The 15,608-nt window shown below is 41.6% G+C and overlaps 2 protein-coding genes across 2 annotated transcripts in view; both read right to left on the bottom strand.

Annotated features, from left to right (window-relative positions):
• Positions 1–1,323: 1,323 nt before the first annotated feature.
• On the bottom strand, positions 1,324–5,723 carry LOC115230832 (potassium voltage-gated channel protein Shab-like). Its single transcript, XM_029800960.2, has 2 exons — positions 4,470–5,723; positions 1,324–1,802 (listed from the first exon to the last, which is right to left on the bottom strand). Exons 1-2 carry the CDS (start codon positions 5,562–5,564, stop codon positions 1,782–1,784), a joined length of 1,116 nt encoding a protein of 371 aa, XP_029656820.1. The 5' UTR covers positions 5,565–5,723; the 3' UTR covers positions 1,324–1,781.
• Positions 5,724–5,789: 66 nt separating this feature from the next.
• LOC118761696 (cell wall protein DAN4-like) overlaps positions 5,790–15,608 on the bottom strand; it is a gene marked incomplete at its 3' end in the record, with an annotated part of 10,716 nt that continues 897 nt past the window's right edge. Inside the window, exons 1-2 of the mRNA XM_036499841.1 lie at positions 12,096–15,608; positions 5,790–6,215 (exon numbers count right to left, since the gene is read on the bottom strand). The exon at positions 12,096–15,608 is cut by the window's right edge and continues 897 nt beyond it. Of these exons, the coding sequence (XP_036355734.1) occupies positions 5,790–6,215; positions 12,096–14,087 (2,418 nt within the window). The remainder of the gene's footprint in view (positions 6,216–12,095) is intronic.

Genomic DNA, 15,608 nt, shown 5'->3' with positions numbered 1-15,608 from the left:
GACGTGACATTATTGCGCACATATGGTTACGATGCATGTGCCTGGTGTACCCTTATCAGACGGTTAGTCATGATGGATATATTGGGCTTTGTGTGTTTATACACCAGCGTCACGGACGGGTAGTCGTGGTGGATCTACAGGGCTTTGTACCCCAGCGTTACTTTGATGGGGTGTGCTGCTCTCACTCAACAAGAAGAAAAGATAGAGTAACTCGAAGATCCATAGCACCAACCCTTTGAAACTTTTATTTACTATTTGTAGAGTTATTTTCAATACACACAGACAGACAGAATTAGACACAAAGACAGCAATTTTAGAGTGCGGTGGGGGTTCGTCTGACTCTAGTACTTGACCAGTCTCTCTTTTTATGGACCGCGGAGTGGTGAAAAGATCGCCCCCAGTACACAACTGGTACTTAATTTATCGACCCCCGAAAAGATGAAAGGCAAAGTCGACCTCGGCGGAATTTGAACTCAGAACGTAACGACGAATGACATACTACTAAGCTTTTCGACCAGCGCGCTAACGATTCTGCCAGCGTGCCGCCTTTGTTTTACCAAAGAATGAAACGATGTGATATTCACGTGGCAACGACTCTCTCGAAATTATTGTCTTCGAATCTAAAGTAAATAGTTTTAACTGTGAATCGAAGCCATTCAAATTCTCACCTTTCGAAAAAGTTGACGAAATGCAATTTCTCTTTTATTTTTCCTTTCTTTTTTATTTTTTATTTTTGTATTCTTTTCAAGGCTCGCGGTTTTGTGGTTGTTGTGTATGATGTGGTCGAAATCGATTGTCTTTCACCTGTGTATCATCTGTCGTATAAACAGTTCCGTGAATACTCGACCCTCAAAGGCCTGAGTTCTCTGCAGTTAGAATCTGTACTAAAACCAGTTCGATCCGAGGTAAATATTGATTTTTATCGATCATTTTCAACGTCGGACTTTTTCTTTTCGTTTTCGTTTTTTTGCCTTCAAAGTTATATTTACCGCCAACAGGAAGTTGATTTTGTGAAGGGCTCAGTATTGTTGTCCTTGTAAACAACATAATGTAGGCTCATAATAAAGGTGATTTAGGGGTCCCATAAGTTTTGTAAAGATCGCAAAGACATTTTAGAGTCAAAACGTTAACTTCCTTTTGGGGTTTTTTTTTTGTAAGATTGTTTCATGATCAAAATAGAATATTTGCTTTCAATTTCACAGGGCAGGTATTTTTAAGGGGACAAAATGTTTTGTAAGGATCACAATAATTTCAAGAGTCAAAATATTATTCCTTTTTTCTTTTATTTCACAATAAAGATTTTTATAAGTCTCAAATTACAATAGTTTTTTTAATTTCACATTTTTAAACATCCCAAACATTTTGTAAGGATCAGAAGGTTTATTAAGGGTTAAAATAATTCTTTTTCAATTTCAAAATTGAGGGATTTTTAAGGGTCTAAAAGATTTTTAAAGGATCATATTGATTCTTTTATGGATCAATACACAGTTCGATTTAAATTTTGCAATGCAGAAATTTTTAAGGGTCTAAGACATTTTGTAGGGATCGTATTGATTTTTCAAGAATCAATATACTGCTTTCAATTTCGCAGTATAGGGGTTTTTAGGGGTCCAAAACATTTTGTGAGGATCATATTGACTTTTTTTTAAGAACAATATATAGTTCCTTTTCTTTAAATTTCACAATGAAGGCTTTTCGGTGATCTAAAAGTTTCGTAAGAGTCAAAATGAAGTTTCGGTAAAAATCCCTAATGCAGTTATGTAGATTATCATAAAAGAATTTTAAGAACCGCAACACAGATTCTGTAAAAGACATAACATTGAATTGACAAAGGCTCCAAAGACAGGTAGCAGAACATTTTTTGAAGCTATATTTTTTAATCCATTTTTTTTCTTTTGTCTTCGAAACGGAAGAATCGGTTTCTATAGCAGTTACTTAACTGCTTTTTCGAGAGAGGGATTGATAAAGTGTTAAAACTTGTTTTTCAAATAAAAGAGCGAAAACGGTAAGGAGAGGAGAGAAAGAGGAGGGGGTGAGAAAAAAACATGTATTATTTTGGTGAATCACTCGATTCCTGCGGTTTGACGAAAAAATTTTAAAATGACAGCAGAATTTGCAAAGTCACAATCTCATCCTGTATTTGTGTTCCAACACAAAGCAACATGAACCTCCACAGACGTAACTAATACATCATTTTAATGTAAAAAAAAAATAAAATAAAATAATCCGTCCTGTCTTCTGACTGTTCTAACTTCAAGGCTCTGCTGATCAATAAATAATATCGATTGGTTCGATGGAGTTTTCGTTGTTGTTTTTTCTGAGATTCCTATTGAAAATTCGGTGCATTAAGTTTATGTGAGTCAACGAGTCTGCATTGATGGAACCAACAGGTGTAATACAATTTATGGAACACCATTGGTGAAACAATTTATCTTTAGTTTTGGGAGAGAAAAAAAATGGCCTGTCGCGCAACAGCAACAAAACTGGAAACGAAGATCAAAGATAATGGAAAATTAAATATAGTCTTCAATGGAATATTCCTGTTTGGTGACGTAGGCGTGACGTAGGCATTACGTGGGCGTGACGTAGCAGAAAGAAATTGCTTCAGCCATTGTATACGTTGTCTTTGCTGTTGTTGTTGTTATTTTTGGATGTTTTCTGTTAATAATAACTGGATGCTGCAATGGTTGTCGATTTGGTGATGGAATTGGTGGCGGTGGTGGTGGTAGTGGTAGTGGTGAGGGATGGTGATATTTTTCCTGCCATGTATTAATCTCCCAATACGAGATTTTAAAATAAAATCTATTGTTATACATTGTAAGGAAACTTTATAAGTATATATGTGTATGTATACACACACGCATATGTATGTATATACATACATGCATACATATACATATATGCATACATATATACATGCATATATATATGTATATATACATATATATATATATATATATTATATATATATATATATATATATATGTATATATATATATACATGCATACGTACTCACACGTATGCTTACATGAATACGTGCATAAATGCATATATATAGGTGCATACACACTATTAATATAGTGTATATGGGTGTGTTTGTATGTGTATGAACGCTTCTATGCATATATATATATATATTATATATATATATATATATATTAGAGAGTGTGTACACGCGTACATGAAGGTGTGTGTGTGTGTGCGCGCATGTATAAATGTGTTTGTGTATGTGTGTATGTGTGTATGTGTGTGTGTGTGTGTGTGTGTGTGTGTGTGTGTGTGTGTGTGGGTGTGTGTGTGTCTGTGTGTCTCTGTGTGTCTGTGTGTGTGTGTGTATTACCTTCATTTTATGTATTATATGAATTCTTGCAAAGAATTATTTGGTTTCCATTAAAGAATCAAAGCTCCACCACAAAATTTCGATAACAACTCCAACAATACAACCACAACGGCGCTTAAAGATTGCTCGTTAAACTTTCGATAAGTCTTACATATTTTTACTGTTCCGCTTACACACTGTAACATCCTAGTCTTTGTTTATGCACACCATTAATAATGATCGCTTCTGTTTGAACATAAAGATTCAACTGGGTCAGGCGTTATAGAGAAGTTGTATGTGTTTTATAAACCGCAAGAAGGGCGAGAAAGATTTCTCTTTTAATGATTCTAAAAGAATTCGATCTCTGGATGCGTCGCAACGAAACTGAAGTAAATATGGTAAAAATTATTCAAGGCATTGCTCAACCAGTTCTTCCATTGACCAAGTCGTCTAGTAAACTGTAAACATTGGTAAATAGCCATTCTTGAGTTTGCAAGTATTAGGGGCCGAGTGGGGGGGACTCTCGGATAATTTGGATAATTTTGGGGTGACCATTTTAGAAGGGGTGGTGGTGGTGGTGGAAGACAAAGAGGTAGAACAAGATGGAGTGAAAACGGAGAGGAGGAAGAGGAGGAAGAAGAAGAAGAAGAAGAAGAAGAAGAAGAAGAAGAAGAAGAAAAGGAAGAGGAGGAGGAAGAAGTTAATGAAGGGAAAAGAAACATCAACAACAGCAATAATAATGGCGACTCTCTACGTCATTTCTGGTGGTAACTAAAACGAAAGTTTAGATAGACAGACAGACAGACAGACAAACAGACAGACAGACAGACAGACAGACAGACAGACAGGCAGACAGACAGATAGATAGATAGATAGATAGATAGATAGATAGATAGATAGATAGACAGACAGACAGACAGACAGACAGATATATATATAGATAGATAGATAGATAGATAGATAGACAGACAGACAGACAGACAGACAGATAGATAGATAGATAGATAGATAGATAGATAGATAGATAGACAGACAGACAAACAGACAGACAGACAGACAGACAGACAGATATATAGATAAATTGTAAGAAGCAAAGAGAGAAGAAAGGCGAAAGGTGCATGCTGTAAAGACTGCGTGTTTCGGACTTACCTGAGCATATTTTGACGATGTCGGGTCGTTAAGAAAACTCCATATTTTTGCCCTGTACCGTGTCCAGCAGGAGAGACGTCTTTCATTCATCAGACCGTTTTGGGGTAATGACGTCTTCCGGAAAGACTCTAGCTTCTCCAGAGACTTACTTTGGGTATTCCAAGTATTATATTGGGTCCAACAGCAGCGTTCAATATCGTGTTCTTCAATTCCCCAGAATTCAAACTCTGTCTTAATGGACGGTCCACACATACACATTGGTACATGCAGTTCGCCCGTTCTCAAGTAATTCAAGATGATCCGGAAGGCCTCAGAATCGCGATCAAAGAAATATTCGCGTCGTTCTGGTCTATAGTATTTTTCCATTTCTTCGGTGTTGGCCAGTTTCATGGTTGGCAATCGGAAAAGGGTGGCACGACGCGTCTCGAAGATCTTTCCACCAACGTTTAATACCACGGTGTCATCGTAAATGTGTGAGCCATGGCGATGTTGTGAGTGGCTCCCCGGTGTTGTGGGAGTGACGCTGTAGTAAGGTTGTCGGTGCAGCAACGAGTTAGTGGCTGCTGCGGCGGCGTGTGCAGCTGCGGCAGCGGCGGTGGCGGCAACCGTCGAATTGATGCCGGTGTTGGTGGCACGGTAACCGCCCAGACCGAGGCGCGAACCGCCACTGCGACGTCGATGATCCTGTGTCACAACGCCGCCACTTGTCACGAAAGGGTTGCCCGTACCACTTCCGTACGTAAACCCGAAACCTCCGTCGGTGGCCGGTAGATATTCGGTGGAACCGGTGAGCAGTTCGTCTCGAACCGAACGGAAACTTTCCGTGATATCGCTGTCTGCTTCTGGTGTGAGCACATTGCAGGAGGCCGGAGTAGGATTTTGGTGTGTGGACAGGCTGTAACAACTTCCATCTGCTAATTCAGACATGTTGGTGATGGTAGAGGCAGCTATGCCGCTGTACGACGTGTTTCGCCTCTCATACGATTCGCTGGCCGTAAACCAGGAGATACTGTTTGCCAGATCATATTCGTGGCTCGGTGGTGTCTGCGGCGAAGAAGACAATAGCGGTTGCTGTTGTTCTCTCTCCTCTTCCATATCATCTTCTTCGTCATCGTCGTAATCAGTTCTCTCCTTTCCTCCTCCTCCTCTTCCTCTATCTTCGTCTTCTCTCTCCCCTTTATCTTTTCTTTTTTGTCTTCCTTTCTCTTCTCTCTCGTCGCTGCCGCCATCGTTGTTTCTCTTCTCTTTTTCCCTTTCCACATGAAACTGCTGCTGTTGTTGTTGCTGCTGCTGTTGTTGTTGTTGTTGTTGTTGTTGTTGCTGTTGTTGTTGTTGTTCATGATGCGAGTAGTAATGCTGTTGGTTGTGGTGATGAGGATGAGAGTGAGGATGCTGGTTGTTGTTGTTGCTGCTGTTGTTGTTGTTGTTGTTGTTGTTATTATTACTATTAAGATGGCGGTAGCTAGGAAATATTATAGGTTGGAGTTGAACAAGTCGATCATTCAGTAAATTATCCGGATTGAATGAGTTTTGAACCTGGGTCGCCTCTGACGATTTCGGATGAGGCTGAGGCTGTTGTTGTTGTTGTTGTTGCTGTTGTTGCTGTTGCTGTTGCGTTTGTTGATGGTGAGTACCAGAAAGTGGATTACTGGTAAAGTTAATGTTTTGCGTTTGTTTTGATAGCTGCGGTTGTTGTTGTGTTGTTGTTGTTGTTGTTGTTGTTGTTGTTGTTGTGTTTGTGGTTGTGATTGTTGTTGTTGTTGTTGCCTGTTGAGGTGGTTGTTGCTGCTATGCTTGCTGTGTGTCTGAGAACGAAGATGCGAGGGACTCTGTACAAAGCTAAAGTTAGAAATTTGGTAAGGATGTTGCCGACAAGGTGAAAACGATGAAGATGAGGATGATGATGACACTAATGAAATGGATGCTGATGAAGGTGATAACGTTGCTGACGTTGTCGCTGTGGCGTCTCTTATTGCTGCGGTCGATGTGGTGGTCGTTGTCGTTGTGATCGTCTCTGTCGGGGTCACTGTCGATGCTATTGAGGAGATCGTTATGGCCGCTGCCGTTGCTGCAGCGATGGTTGCCGTCGCCGACCTGAGCTGCAAGTGTTGTTGTGGTTGGTGTTGCTGTGGCGGGGGTAGTGGCGGTGGTGGGGGTTGTCGGGATGGGGCTGTCTGTTGTGCTTGCTGTTGTTGTTGTTGTTGTTGTTGTTGGCTTGGCGAATGAGGATAGCTGTAACCAAGCTGATGTTGGTTCTGGTAGTTTTGTTGTTGTTGTTGTTGTGTTGTTGTAGTTGTTGTAGCTGTTTTTGTTGCTCTTTTTGTTGGGTGTAATTTGAGGTTTGTTGTTGTTGTTTTTGTTGTTGTTGTTGTTGCTGCTGCTGTGATGGGGATTGTTTAGGTGGTTGTTGTTGAGGTTGTTTTTGCGGTTGTGGCTGAGGTTGTGTTTGTAAGAGTTGCAATTGAAATTGTTGTTTTTGTTGCTGCAGTTGTTGTTGTCTTGACGGTGCCGGTGGTTGTTGTTGTTGCTGTTGTTGTTGTTGTGATAATGCATTTGGTTGTGTTTGTGGTTGTGGTGGTTGTGGTGGTGGTGGTGTTGATGCTGCTGCTGCTGTTGCCGCCGGCGACGTTTCCGTCAACTGAGGGTTCTGGACCCGTTGACGTTGCGCCTCAAACTGAGCATGAAAGCTGCTCGGCTGCAATTGCAAGCGCAGCTGCTGCTGTTGTTTTTTCTGCTGCTGTCGCTGCAGTTGTTGGTGTGATTGCTGCTGATGATGGCGATGGTTGTGGTTGTAGTAGTGGTGGTGATGGTACACCTTTCGCGAAGGTGGTTTCAGCTGCGGGACCAGCCGTCTCAGTTCTAACGCCGGTGACTGCACCGGATTGTGGGCACCGGACGATGAAACGGCCGGTGTCTGCGAGGACATCTGAGTGGTGGTGGTCACCTGGTTAGCGCACCTGCTACCGTTGTTGTTGGCGGCAGTGGCGTTAGACTTGGTCACACTTGTACCCAGAACGTTCCTGGCAGCGTTGTGAGACGGTGAAATGGCGTCGTTGTGAGGGCTGCTAGCGCTGCTGCTTGTGCTTCTGTTACTACTACTGCTGCTGTTATTCTTAATCGCAGAAGCAGTTGTGAGATTGTTGGATCGTCTGTCAATGTTTTTCAGCTGCAGCTGTTGTTGTTGTTGTTGTTGTTGTTGTTGTTGTTGTTGTTGTTGTTGTTGTTGTTGTTGTGTTGTTGTTGTTGCTGTTGCTGCTGCTGTTGTTGTTGCTGTTGTGGTGGTTGCGGTTGTTGTTGCTGTTGTTGTGGTGGTGTACGACGATGCTGGTTGTTAAGTAAGTCAGGTGTTGGCGTTGTTGCTGTAGTTGTTGTTGGGATTGCGATTTTAATTGGATCGGCGTCGTTTGGGTCTGACTTAAAGGTGGTCTTTGCTGTTGTTGTTGTTGTTGTTGTTGTTGTTGTTGCTGCTGCTGTTGTTGTTGTTGTTGTTGTTGTGTTGTTGTTGTTGTTGTTGCTGCTGCTGTTGTTGTTGTTGTTGTTGTTGCTGCTGTTGAAAATATGTGTTGCTTGGGGCCTGTTGAGGATGCGGTTGCTGCTGCAAGTTTCGTGGTCGAACGGGACTTGCAGCCGTGGTTGGTGTGACAACGGGGAAAATGGTGGAGCTGCTGCTATTACTGTTGTTGTTGTTGCTGCTGCCACCATTATTGCTGGTATTAATGCTGTTGTTGTTAACATTGTCGCTGCTGCTGCTACTACCGTTGTTGTTGTTGCTGCTGCTGCTGCCATCGTTGCTCAGTGGATGACTGTACAGTTGAGTTGTTGCCGTTCCTCTACTGGTTAAACTGCTGCTGCTGATGCTGTTGTTGTTGCTGCTGATGATACTAATGCAGCTACTGCTGCTGTTGCTGCCTGTGTTGTTAGTAGCAGCAGCAACAGCAGCGGCAACAGTCGCCGAAACTGCTGTCGGTTGTGGTGGTGTTGCTGCTGCTGTTGATGATGGTACTGCTGTTGTTGATGGCTGTACTGACGGGTGCCGAAACTCATGGAGCTGAAACTCCAACTCGACTCGCGGGGACGGGTACTCCTTCTCCCGAACGAAACACACGCTGTCCGCTTCCTGTTCGTCAAGCAGAAGCTGTTGCTTCTCCTCCCGTTTTTCTTTTCGTTCCTCCAGTTTTCTTTTATGGGGTTTCCCTTTCAGCAGAACACTAAACCGTTTGCGTCTTGCGTCCAATTTAACGCTCTCCAGCGATTCTTCTTTACACTTGTCTATTTCGAATTGTTTGAAACCCAAAACTCAGAGGTTAAATTCCAACCGTCGTCTGCAAAGGACGATGCAATAAAATAGACACTTGTATTCGTTTTGGAAGCGTTTTGGAACATGTAAAACGTAGCAAACTGCCTAAATTCTTCGCTCGAAATTCTTCCAATGAGTCCGTCCTCGTTGTCTATATAGCTTTTCTAATCCCTTGATGTGTTTTACCTTGTTTTTATTTATTTCCTTGTGTTTTCTTCTTGATAAATAGACCGAAGAAATATTTATCAATGTTTGTCTTTAAACCCGATCACTAAGATATTCCGTTAAACCCGATCCTAAGCTATTCTGTTAAACCCGATCACTAAGATATTCCGTTAAACCCGATCACTAAGATATTCCGTTAAACTTGATCACTAAGATATTCCGTTAAACCTGATCGCTAAGATATTCCGTTAAACCTGATCGCTAAGATATTCCGTTAAGATAGATCATAGATAAGCAAATTTATCGATAATCCACACTCTGCTCTTTACTCCGAAATAGATGAATAGACTGGTCTATACTCCCCAAAATTACTCTTTACGCCTAAATAAATGAACAGACTTAGCTATACTCGTAAAATTACTCTTTATACCTAAATATTAATGACTGTGCACAGGATGTGTCTATGCAATGTTCTTCTTATTGTTGCTGGAGGTGATGATGATGACGATTGTGATGATAACTATGACACCAGTATCACTGCTGTAAATCTTGTCTTTTCACTTTTCTTGCAATATATATTGTTGTTTTGTGACTGTTGTTGTTGCTGATGTGGTGGTTGTGCTCCTTGCTTGCGGTTATGCTGGTATCGCCAATGTGGGGGCTGTTAAGGTTTGTCCTACAGTTGTAGCACTTGATGATCCTGTTGAAGTTGGTGTTGAGTTTATGCTTTCGTTGCTTTTTTCGTTTTGTGTGTTGTTGTTATTATTGTTGCTGATGTTGTTGATGATGATGAGGATGTTGTTGTTGTTGCTGTTCTCGTTCTTGTTGTTGTTGTGGTTGTTCTCGTTTTTCTGGCTTCTCTTCTCTTTTCCTTCTTTCCTCTTCTGCTTTCCCACTTCCGCTTTGTTTCCCTTTTTACCTTCCTTCCTTCCCGCTTCTTTCTCTCCTTTCTTTTCTCTTTTCTCTCTCCTTGTCCTTCTTTCTCTCTTCTTTTCTTTAATCTGCCCAATTCTATCACTAATAACTCCACAACTTTTTCCTTCTGCCGTATCGAAAGTCGTTCGTAATAATAATAATAATAACAACAACAACAACACCAGCAGCTGCAGCAGCGATCGCTGTGGTGGTCGTAAAGGAGGTAGTTTTGGTGGTAGTAAGAGAAGGTGTAGTAGTGGTAGTAGTAGCAGTACAGACTGTGACAATGGCGTCTTCAACGACGCTGAGAATGATAATGTATTTAAGAGAATTGGTGATATTACTTGTAGGGGAACTAAGTCTTTTGTTCGTAGTAGTAACAGTATTAATAGTAGTATTATTAACGTTAATAGTTGTGGTGGTAGTAGTAGTGGTGGTAGTCGTCGTCGTGGTAGAGATGTCAGTAGCGGCTGTAGTATTTGTGGTTGTTGTCGTTGTAACAATTGCTGCTGTGTTTGTTGCGGTCGAAGTAGTTTTAACAGTATAAGTGGTAGTAGTGGTAATATAAGTAGTAAAAGTGGCTTAGATAGTAGTTTTAGTAGTCGTGGTAATAGCAACTGATGGGGGGATGAAGGTAGTGGTCTATGTATTAGTAGTAGTAGCGGTAATAGCAGTAGTAGTATTCGTCGTAGTGGTAATGCATGAGGTCGTTGCTGTTCTTTTGATTGTAATGATGATGATAATGATAGTAGCAGTAATAGTAGTAGTAGTAGTGGTAGTGGTTGTTGTTGCTGTAAAAGTGGTAGTAATAGTAGTAAAAGTTGCAGCAGTAGTATTAATCGGTTTTGTTGGTGTTGTTGTGAAGGTGATGGTGGTGATGTTGATGGCGATTGTTGTAGCGATGGGCGTAGTAATAATTTTAGTAGGAAAAACAATAGTTCTGGCTGGGGCAATACTTGTTGTTGCTGTTGTTGCAATGGTTGACTTGTCAACGATTGTGCTGTTGTTGTTATTGTCGTCGTCGTCGTCGTCGTTGTTTTTGTTGTTATTCGTAATGGGGACAATAATATTGAAGCTAGTGATTGCGGTGATTGTAATTGTTGTTGTTGTTTTTGTGAAGGTGGTTGTAACTGTACAAGTATTACTCGGAGTACAAACCTATAATTCGCTGACGCAGTTATCCAAAATGTCAGCCTCGTATTTCTCTGCCGATGACAGCAACGTTGGTAATGATGACGATGGTGATGATGCTGATGATGCTGATGTATTTGCTGCTGTTGCTGCTGTTGCAGGCGGCGATGATGATGATGATGATAATGACAATGATGATGATAAAAATGGCGTATTAGATAATTCTGCTGGGGATTCTTATGACGACGATGACAATGGTGATGATGATGATGACGATGATGATGCTGATGATGATGATAGTAATTGTAGTGGTAGTGATGGCACTGATAATGTTGATGGTAATGATGATGAGGAGGAGGAAGAGGAAGAGGAAGAGGAGGAGGAGGATGAGGATGATGTAGATAACAATAACTTCTTGTTAATCGCGTTGGATCCTTTCCGTTCGTCCACCCAAGCCTCGTTCCGGCTTGAGCAAAGTTTACGCCGGTCACGTGACCACCACTTCTTACTGCAACTAATACTACTGCGGTAAGTTGCGGTTGATGTGGTAGTAGTAGTAGTAGTAGTTGCAGTAATAGTGTTGTCCGTGCTTGAAATTCTAGAAATAGAAATCGTAGTAGTAGTAATAGAAATAAAGCTAATAAAGGTAACAAGAGTAGTAGTAGTATAGGTAGTAGAATAAGTAGTAGTAATAAGAAAAGAGGTAGTATTTGTAATATTGGTAACAATAATTGTAGTGATGATTGCACTAGTAGCAATAGTGGTAGTTGTAGGTGTGGTAGAAGTAGTAGTTGTAAGTGTCGAGACTGGAGTGCTTCACTTACTAACAATTCTAGTAGTAGTAGTGGTAGTATTAGTAGTAGAAGTAATAGTGGTTGTAGTAGTAGAAGTAATAGTAGTAGTAATAGTAGTAGTAACTGTGGTGGTAGTAGAAGTAAAAGTAGAGGTGGTAGTGATGCTAGGTGATAATGTTGGTGGCTTTGTACATGCTTTTGATAAAACTGTCGCGATGATATCGAAGCGTACAAATCGACTAAAAGCAGAATAACAACTAATGCTTTTTTTGATGTTGTTTCTAATGCTGATTTTGTTGTTGTTGTTTCTGTTGTTGTTTTTGTTGTTGTTGTTGTTGTTGACACTTTAATACATATAATGGTTTCACTAGGTATTCTTGGAATTGTTGAAGAAAATGCAGCTGTGTTCGTGAATGCGGTTGTGAATGTTATTGTTGTAGTATTGTTGTTGTTGTTGTTGTTGCTGGTGTTTGTTGTGTTTTTTGTTGTTGTTGTGGTGGTGGTGTTTGTTATTGTTGTTGCTGTTGTTGTAGCGTTGATGTTAATTGTCGCTGCCACTTGAAGCAGTTGCAATTTTTCCCTTTTGCAGTTAGATAACAATTCCGTTGACAACCTTTCCAGCTCCGGTTGTGAAACGGATGTATGAAATGTCTTCAAGAACGCCAAAGAATCGTTTTGGCTTAAACTTGATCTAACGAAAGACGCCACAAACTTTATGTCTTTCCTCTCCACGTTCCTCTTTCGTGTTATTCTTTCTGCGTTTCTCCTTGCTTTGGGGTCTTTTATTCTCAATTCTCTTGAATTTATTTTCTCTCTCCTTTTTATTATTTTCGATATTTTCGTTTTCTTATTCTTTTTAATATTTTTACTGTTACGATTTTTAATATTCTTTTTCGTAACACTTATCAGCTCATATTTCGCTGACTTTGCGAGTTTTCGCTGTAAATCCACCACTCCGCTATCTTCTATTTTGTACTTGCCTTCATAAATTCTAGTTTCTTTTAATAACCAATTCTTTGTCGCCTCCAACCAGAATGCAACCAAAGTCTTTCGGTTAGATGCTTCTACTTTTTCGTCTACACGTCTCGTTGATTCTCGTTTTCTCGGCTTTTTCTTTCTATTCGAAGCGAATCTTTTCCCATTCTTCTTCTTCGGCAAATCTTTATTTACGATATTTTTGCGGTGATGCTTAAAACAACGCGACTTTTTGGAGTTGGGATCAAAGTTATCGGTTCCCGGCCGTTTATCCTTTAATACTCCGCTACTATGTCCCCTGTTGCAACTCTGCAATCTATGCGACCCTTTTAATTTCGTTTCATCTGTTTGGACTTTAACTTTCGATTTCGATGCCGAGTTAAGCGTGGTCCCTTTCCACTTGGTCTTTTTCTTCCTCTTCTTTTTCTTCTTCTTCTTTCTCTTCTTTATCGACTTGGTCTTTGGCACTTTCGTCGACGTTGTTGCTAACACCAGCGGAATTTGTCCTGTCCTCACTGTTGTGGTCCTCGTCGTCGCCGACGCCGTTGTGGTGCTAGTAGTAGTAGTAGTGGTAGTAGTAGTAGTAGTAGTAGTAGTAGTAGTAGTAGTAGTAGTAGTAGTAGTAGTAGTAGTAGTAGTAGTAGTAGTTTTATAAGCAGTAGAATTTATGCAGTTAGTTGTAGTAGTGGTGGCAGTGGTTGTTGCGATGATTGGGGCAGTGTTTGTTGTTGCTTCTCTATTAGTAGTAGTAGTAGTAGTAGTAGTAGTGGTGGTGTCTGCCGGTGTTGGTGGTAGTAGTGCAGGAGGTGTAGTGGTTGGTGTTGTTGCTAGTGTTTCGGTGGTGGACAACGGCTGTAACAGCGATGATGAAGGTGTTAATGCCGCAAAGGACGTTTGTGTCAGCGGTGGACGTAGGCGCGTTGCTACGGCTGCTGCTGCTGTTGTTGTTGTTGTTGCTGCTGCTGCTGCTGCTGTTGTTGCTACTGTTGCTGCTGCTGTTGCTGTTGCTGCTGCTGCTGCTGCTGCTGCTGTTGTTGTTAGCAATGATTCTGTCGCCGGTGGTGCTGTCGCGGCAGCCGAGGATAGCCCGGAGGGTGAGGCGGAGGATGATGAGGAGAAGAAGTAGGATAAAGAAGAGGAAAAGAAGGAAAAAGAAAAAGAAGAGTTGGGGGATGAGCAGGAGGAGGAGTAGTTGTTAACACAAGATGGTGTCTCCGTCGCTGTTTCGTCCCTTTTTCCTCTATGGCCGTCCCGTCGCCTCGTTTCCGGCCGCAAGCCTCTTACGCTGTTTTGTTTCGAGCGCCTCCGTCGTTGCAGCCGCCGCCTCCACAACAGTACCATACCCCGTTGTGCCGGTCCATAAGACGGACTCTTCCGACGACCACAACTACGACCACTACTACCACCACCACCACAACAACAACACAAAGGTGATACTACTGAAGTTTGCTACTAAAACCGGAAGCAGTTATAAGATAGGAAAAAAAAGAACGATACGTTAAGTAGTAGTAGTAGTAGTAGTAGTAGTAGTAGTAGTAGTAGTAGTAGTAGTGGTGGTGGTGGTAGTGGTAGTTGTACCAAAAGTCCTTACACGGACTTGAGAGCGTAATGAGCGAATCGCTTTCTTCTTCTTGTCATGGCGTCGAATTTTCTTGGTTTTCGCGGTTGCGTTGGGGTGACGGTGGGGATGCTATTGGTGTCGCTGTCGTCGGTGGTGGTGGAGGTCCAGGCGGCGGAGATGGTGGTGGCGGTGTTAAGCTGATAAAACTGGCTGACATTACAGAAAAGAAAACGGAGACAAATTGTTGCGTTTCTAAGTAGTAGTAGTAGTAGTAGTAGTAGTAGTAGTTGTTGTTGTTGTAGTAGTAGTAGTAGCTGTTACTAACAGTATTAAGCGCTGTTATTGTGGCTGAGTTCTTAATTTAGGTTTGGTATAAAGAGATAAAGGAACTTAAGTCTTGCGTTGTTGTTGTTGTAGTTATAGCTGCTATCGTTTTTATTGTTGTTGTTGTTGTTGTTGTCGCCGATGCCGTTGCACTGTGAGTAACAGTTATTCTATTATTTCATCTCTTATTGTCTCCGCTTCTTGCGACTGTATTTATATCACAGCAGCATCAACAGCAACAGTGGCAGCAGCAGCAGCAGCGGTAGCAGCAGTAGCAGCAGCAGCAGCAACAGCAGCAGCAGCAGCAGCAGTAGTACTACTAGTAGTAGTAGTCAAATGGCGGAACGCTATTGTTTTTGCTAAAAAGAAAGCGTTTCTAGCAGTTATCAACTTTGTTCTTGTCGTTGTTGCTAATTACATCCTGCTTGTTGTTATCGTTGTTGTTGTTGTTGCGATTGGTTACGCTGGTGTTGCGAGAACTAGACCTGTTGCGAAGTCACTTTCCATGCAATATTAATTCCTGCTTTTTGCTGTTGTAATTCTTATTATATTCGCAACGCCCGCCGTTTGTAGTCGTTGTTTTTGTTGCGAACGAAACCAGAGCATTTATGTAATTCTTGCGGAACTGCTGGTGTTTTTGCTGCTGCTGCTGCTGCTGCTGCTGTTGCTGTTGCTGTGGTTGTTTCAACTACTGCTGCTGCTGCTGAGGGTGAAGATGATGATGATCTTACAGTTTCTTGCTGCTGTTGCTGCTGCTGCTGCTGCTGCTACTGCTGCTGAAGTAGTTGTCAACTTCCGGCGACAGAATATTCAACAGTTTATCGTTCCATTAAATGTTGCTGCTGCTGTTGTTGTTGTCCTCTTCGGTTGCTGTAGGCGGCGCTAGTGACAGAGGTGAGAGTGGTGGCGTGGTTGTTGCAGCAGTAGTCACTGCGGATATTGTTGTTGTTGTTGTTGTTGTTGCTACTACTCACGTT

The sequence above is a fragment of the Octopus sinensis genome, unplaced genomic scaffold (assembly GCF_006345805.1).
Source record: "Octopus sinensis unplaced genomic scaffold, ASM634580v1 Contig16495, whole genome shotgun sequence".
Classification (NCBI taxonomy): Eukaryota; Metazoa; Mollusca; class Cephalopoda; order Octopoda; family Octopodidae; genus Octopus; species Octopus sinensis.
The sequence above is the reverse complement of the archived record's forward strand: the minus strand, read 5'-3'. Positions and strand labels throughout refer to the sequence as shown.

Bases quoted from the DNA above. Each gene is read 5' to 3' on its own strand.
- LOC115230832 (XM_029800960.2), bottom strand. From the start codon at position 5,564: ATGGAAGAGGAGAGAGAACAACAGCAACCGCTATTGTCTTCTTCGCCG. The intron at 1,803-4,469 runs GTAAGTCCGAAA...TGTCTTTTACAG, and splicing joins CATCGTCAAAATATGCTCAG to AATCTGTGTTGCGGTTCTTA.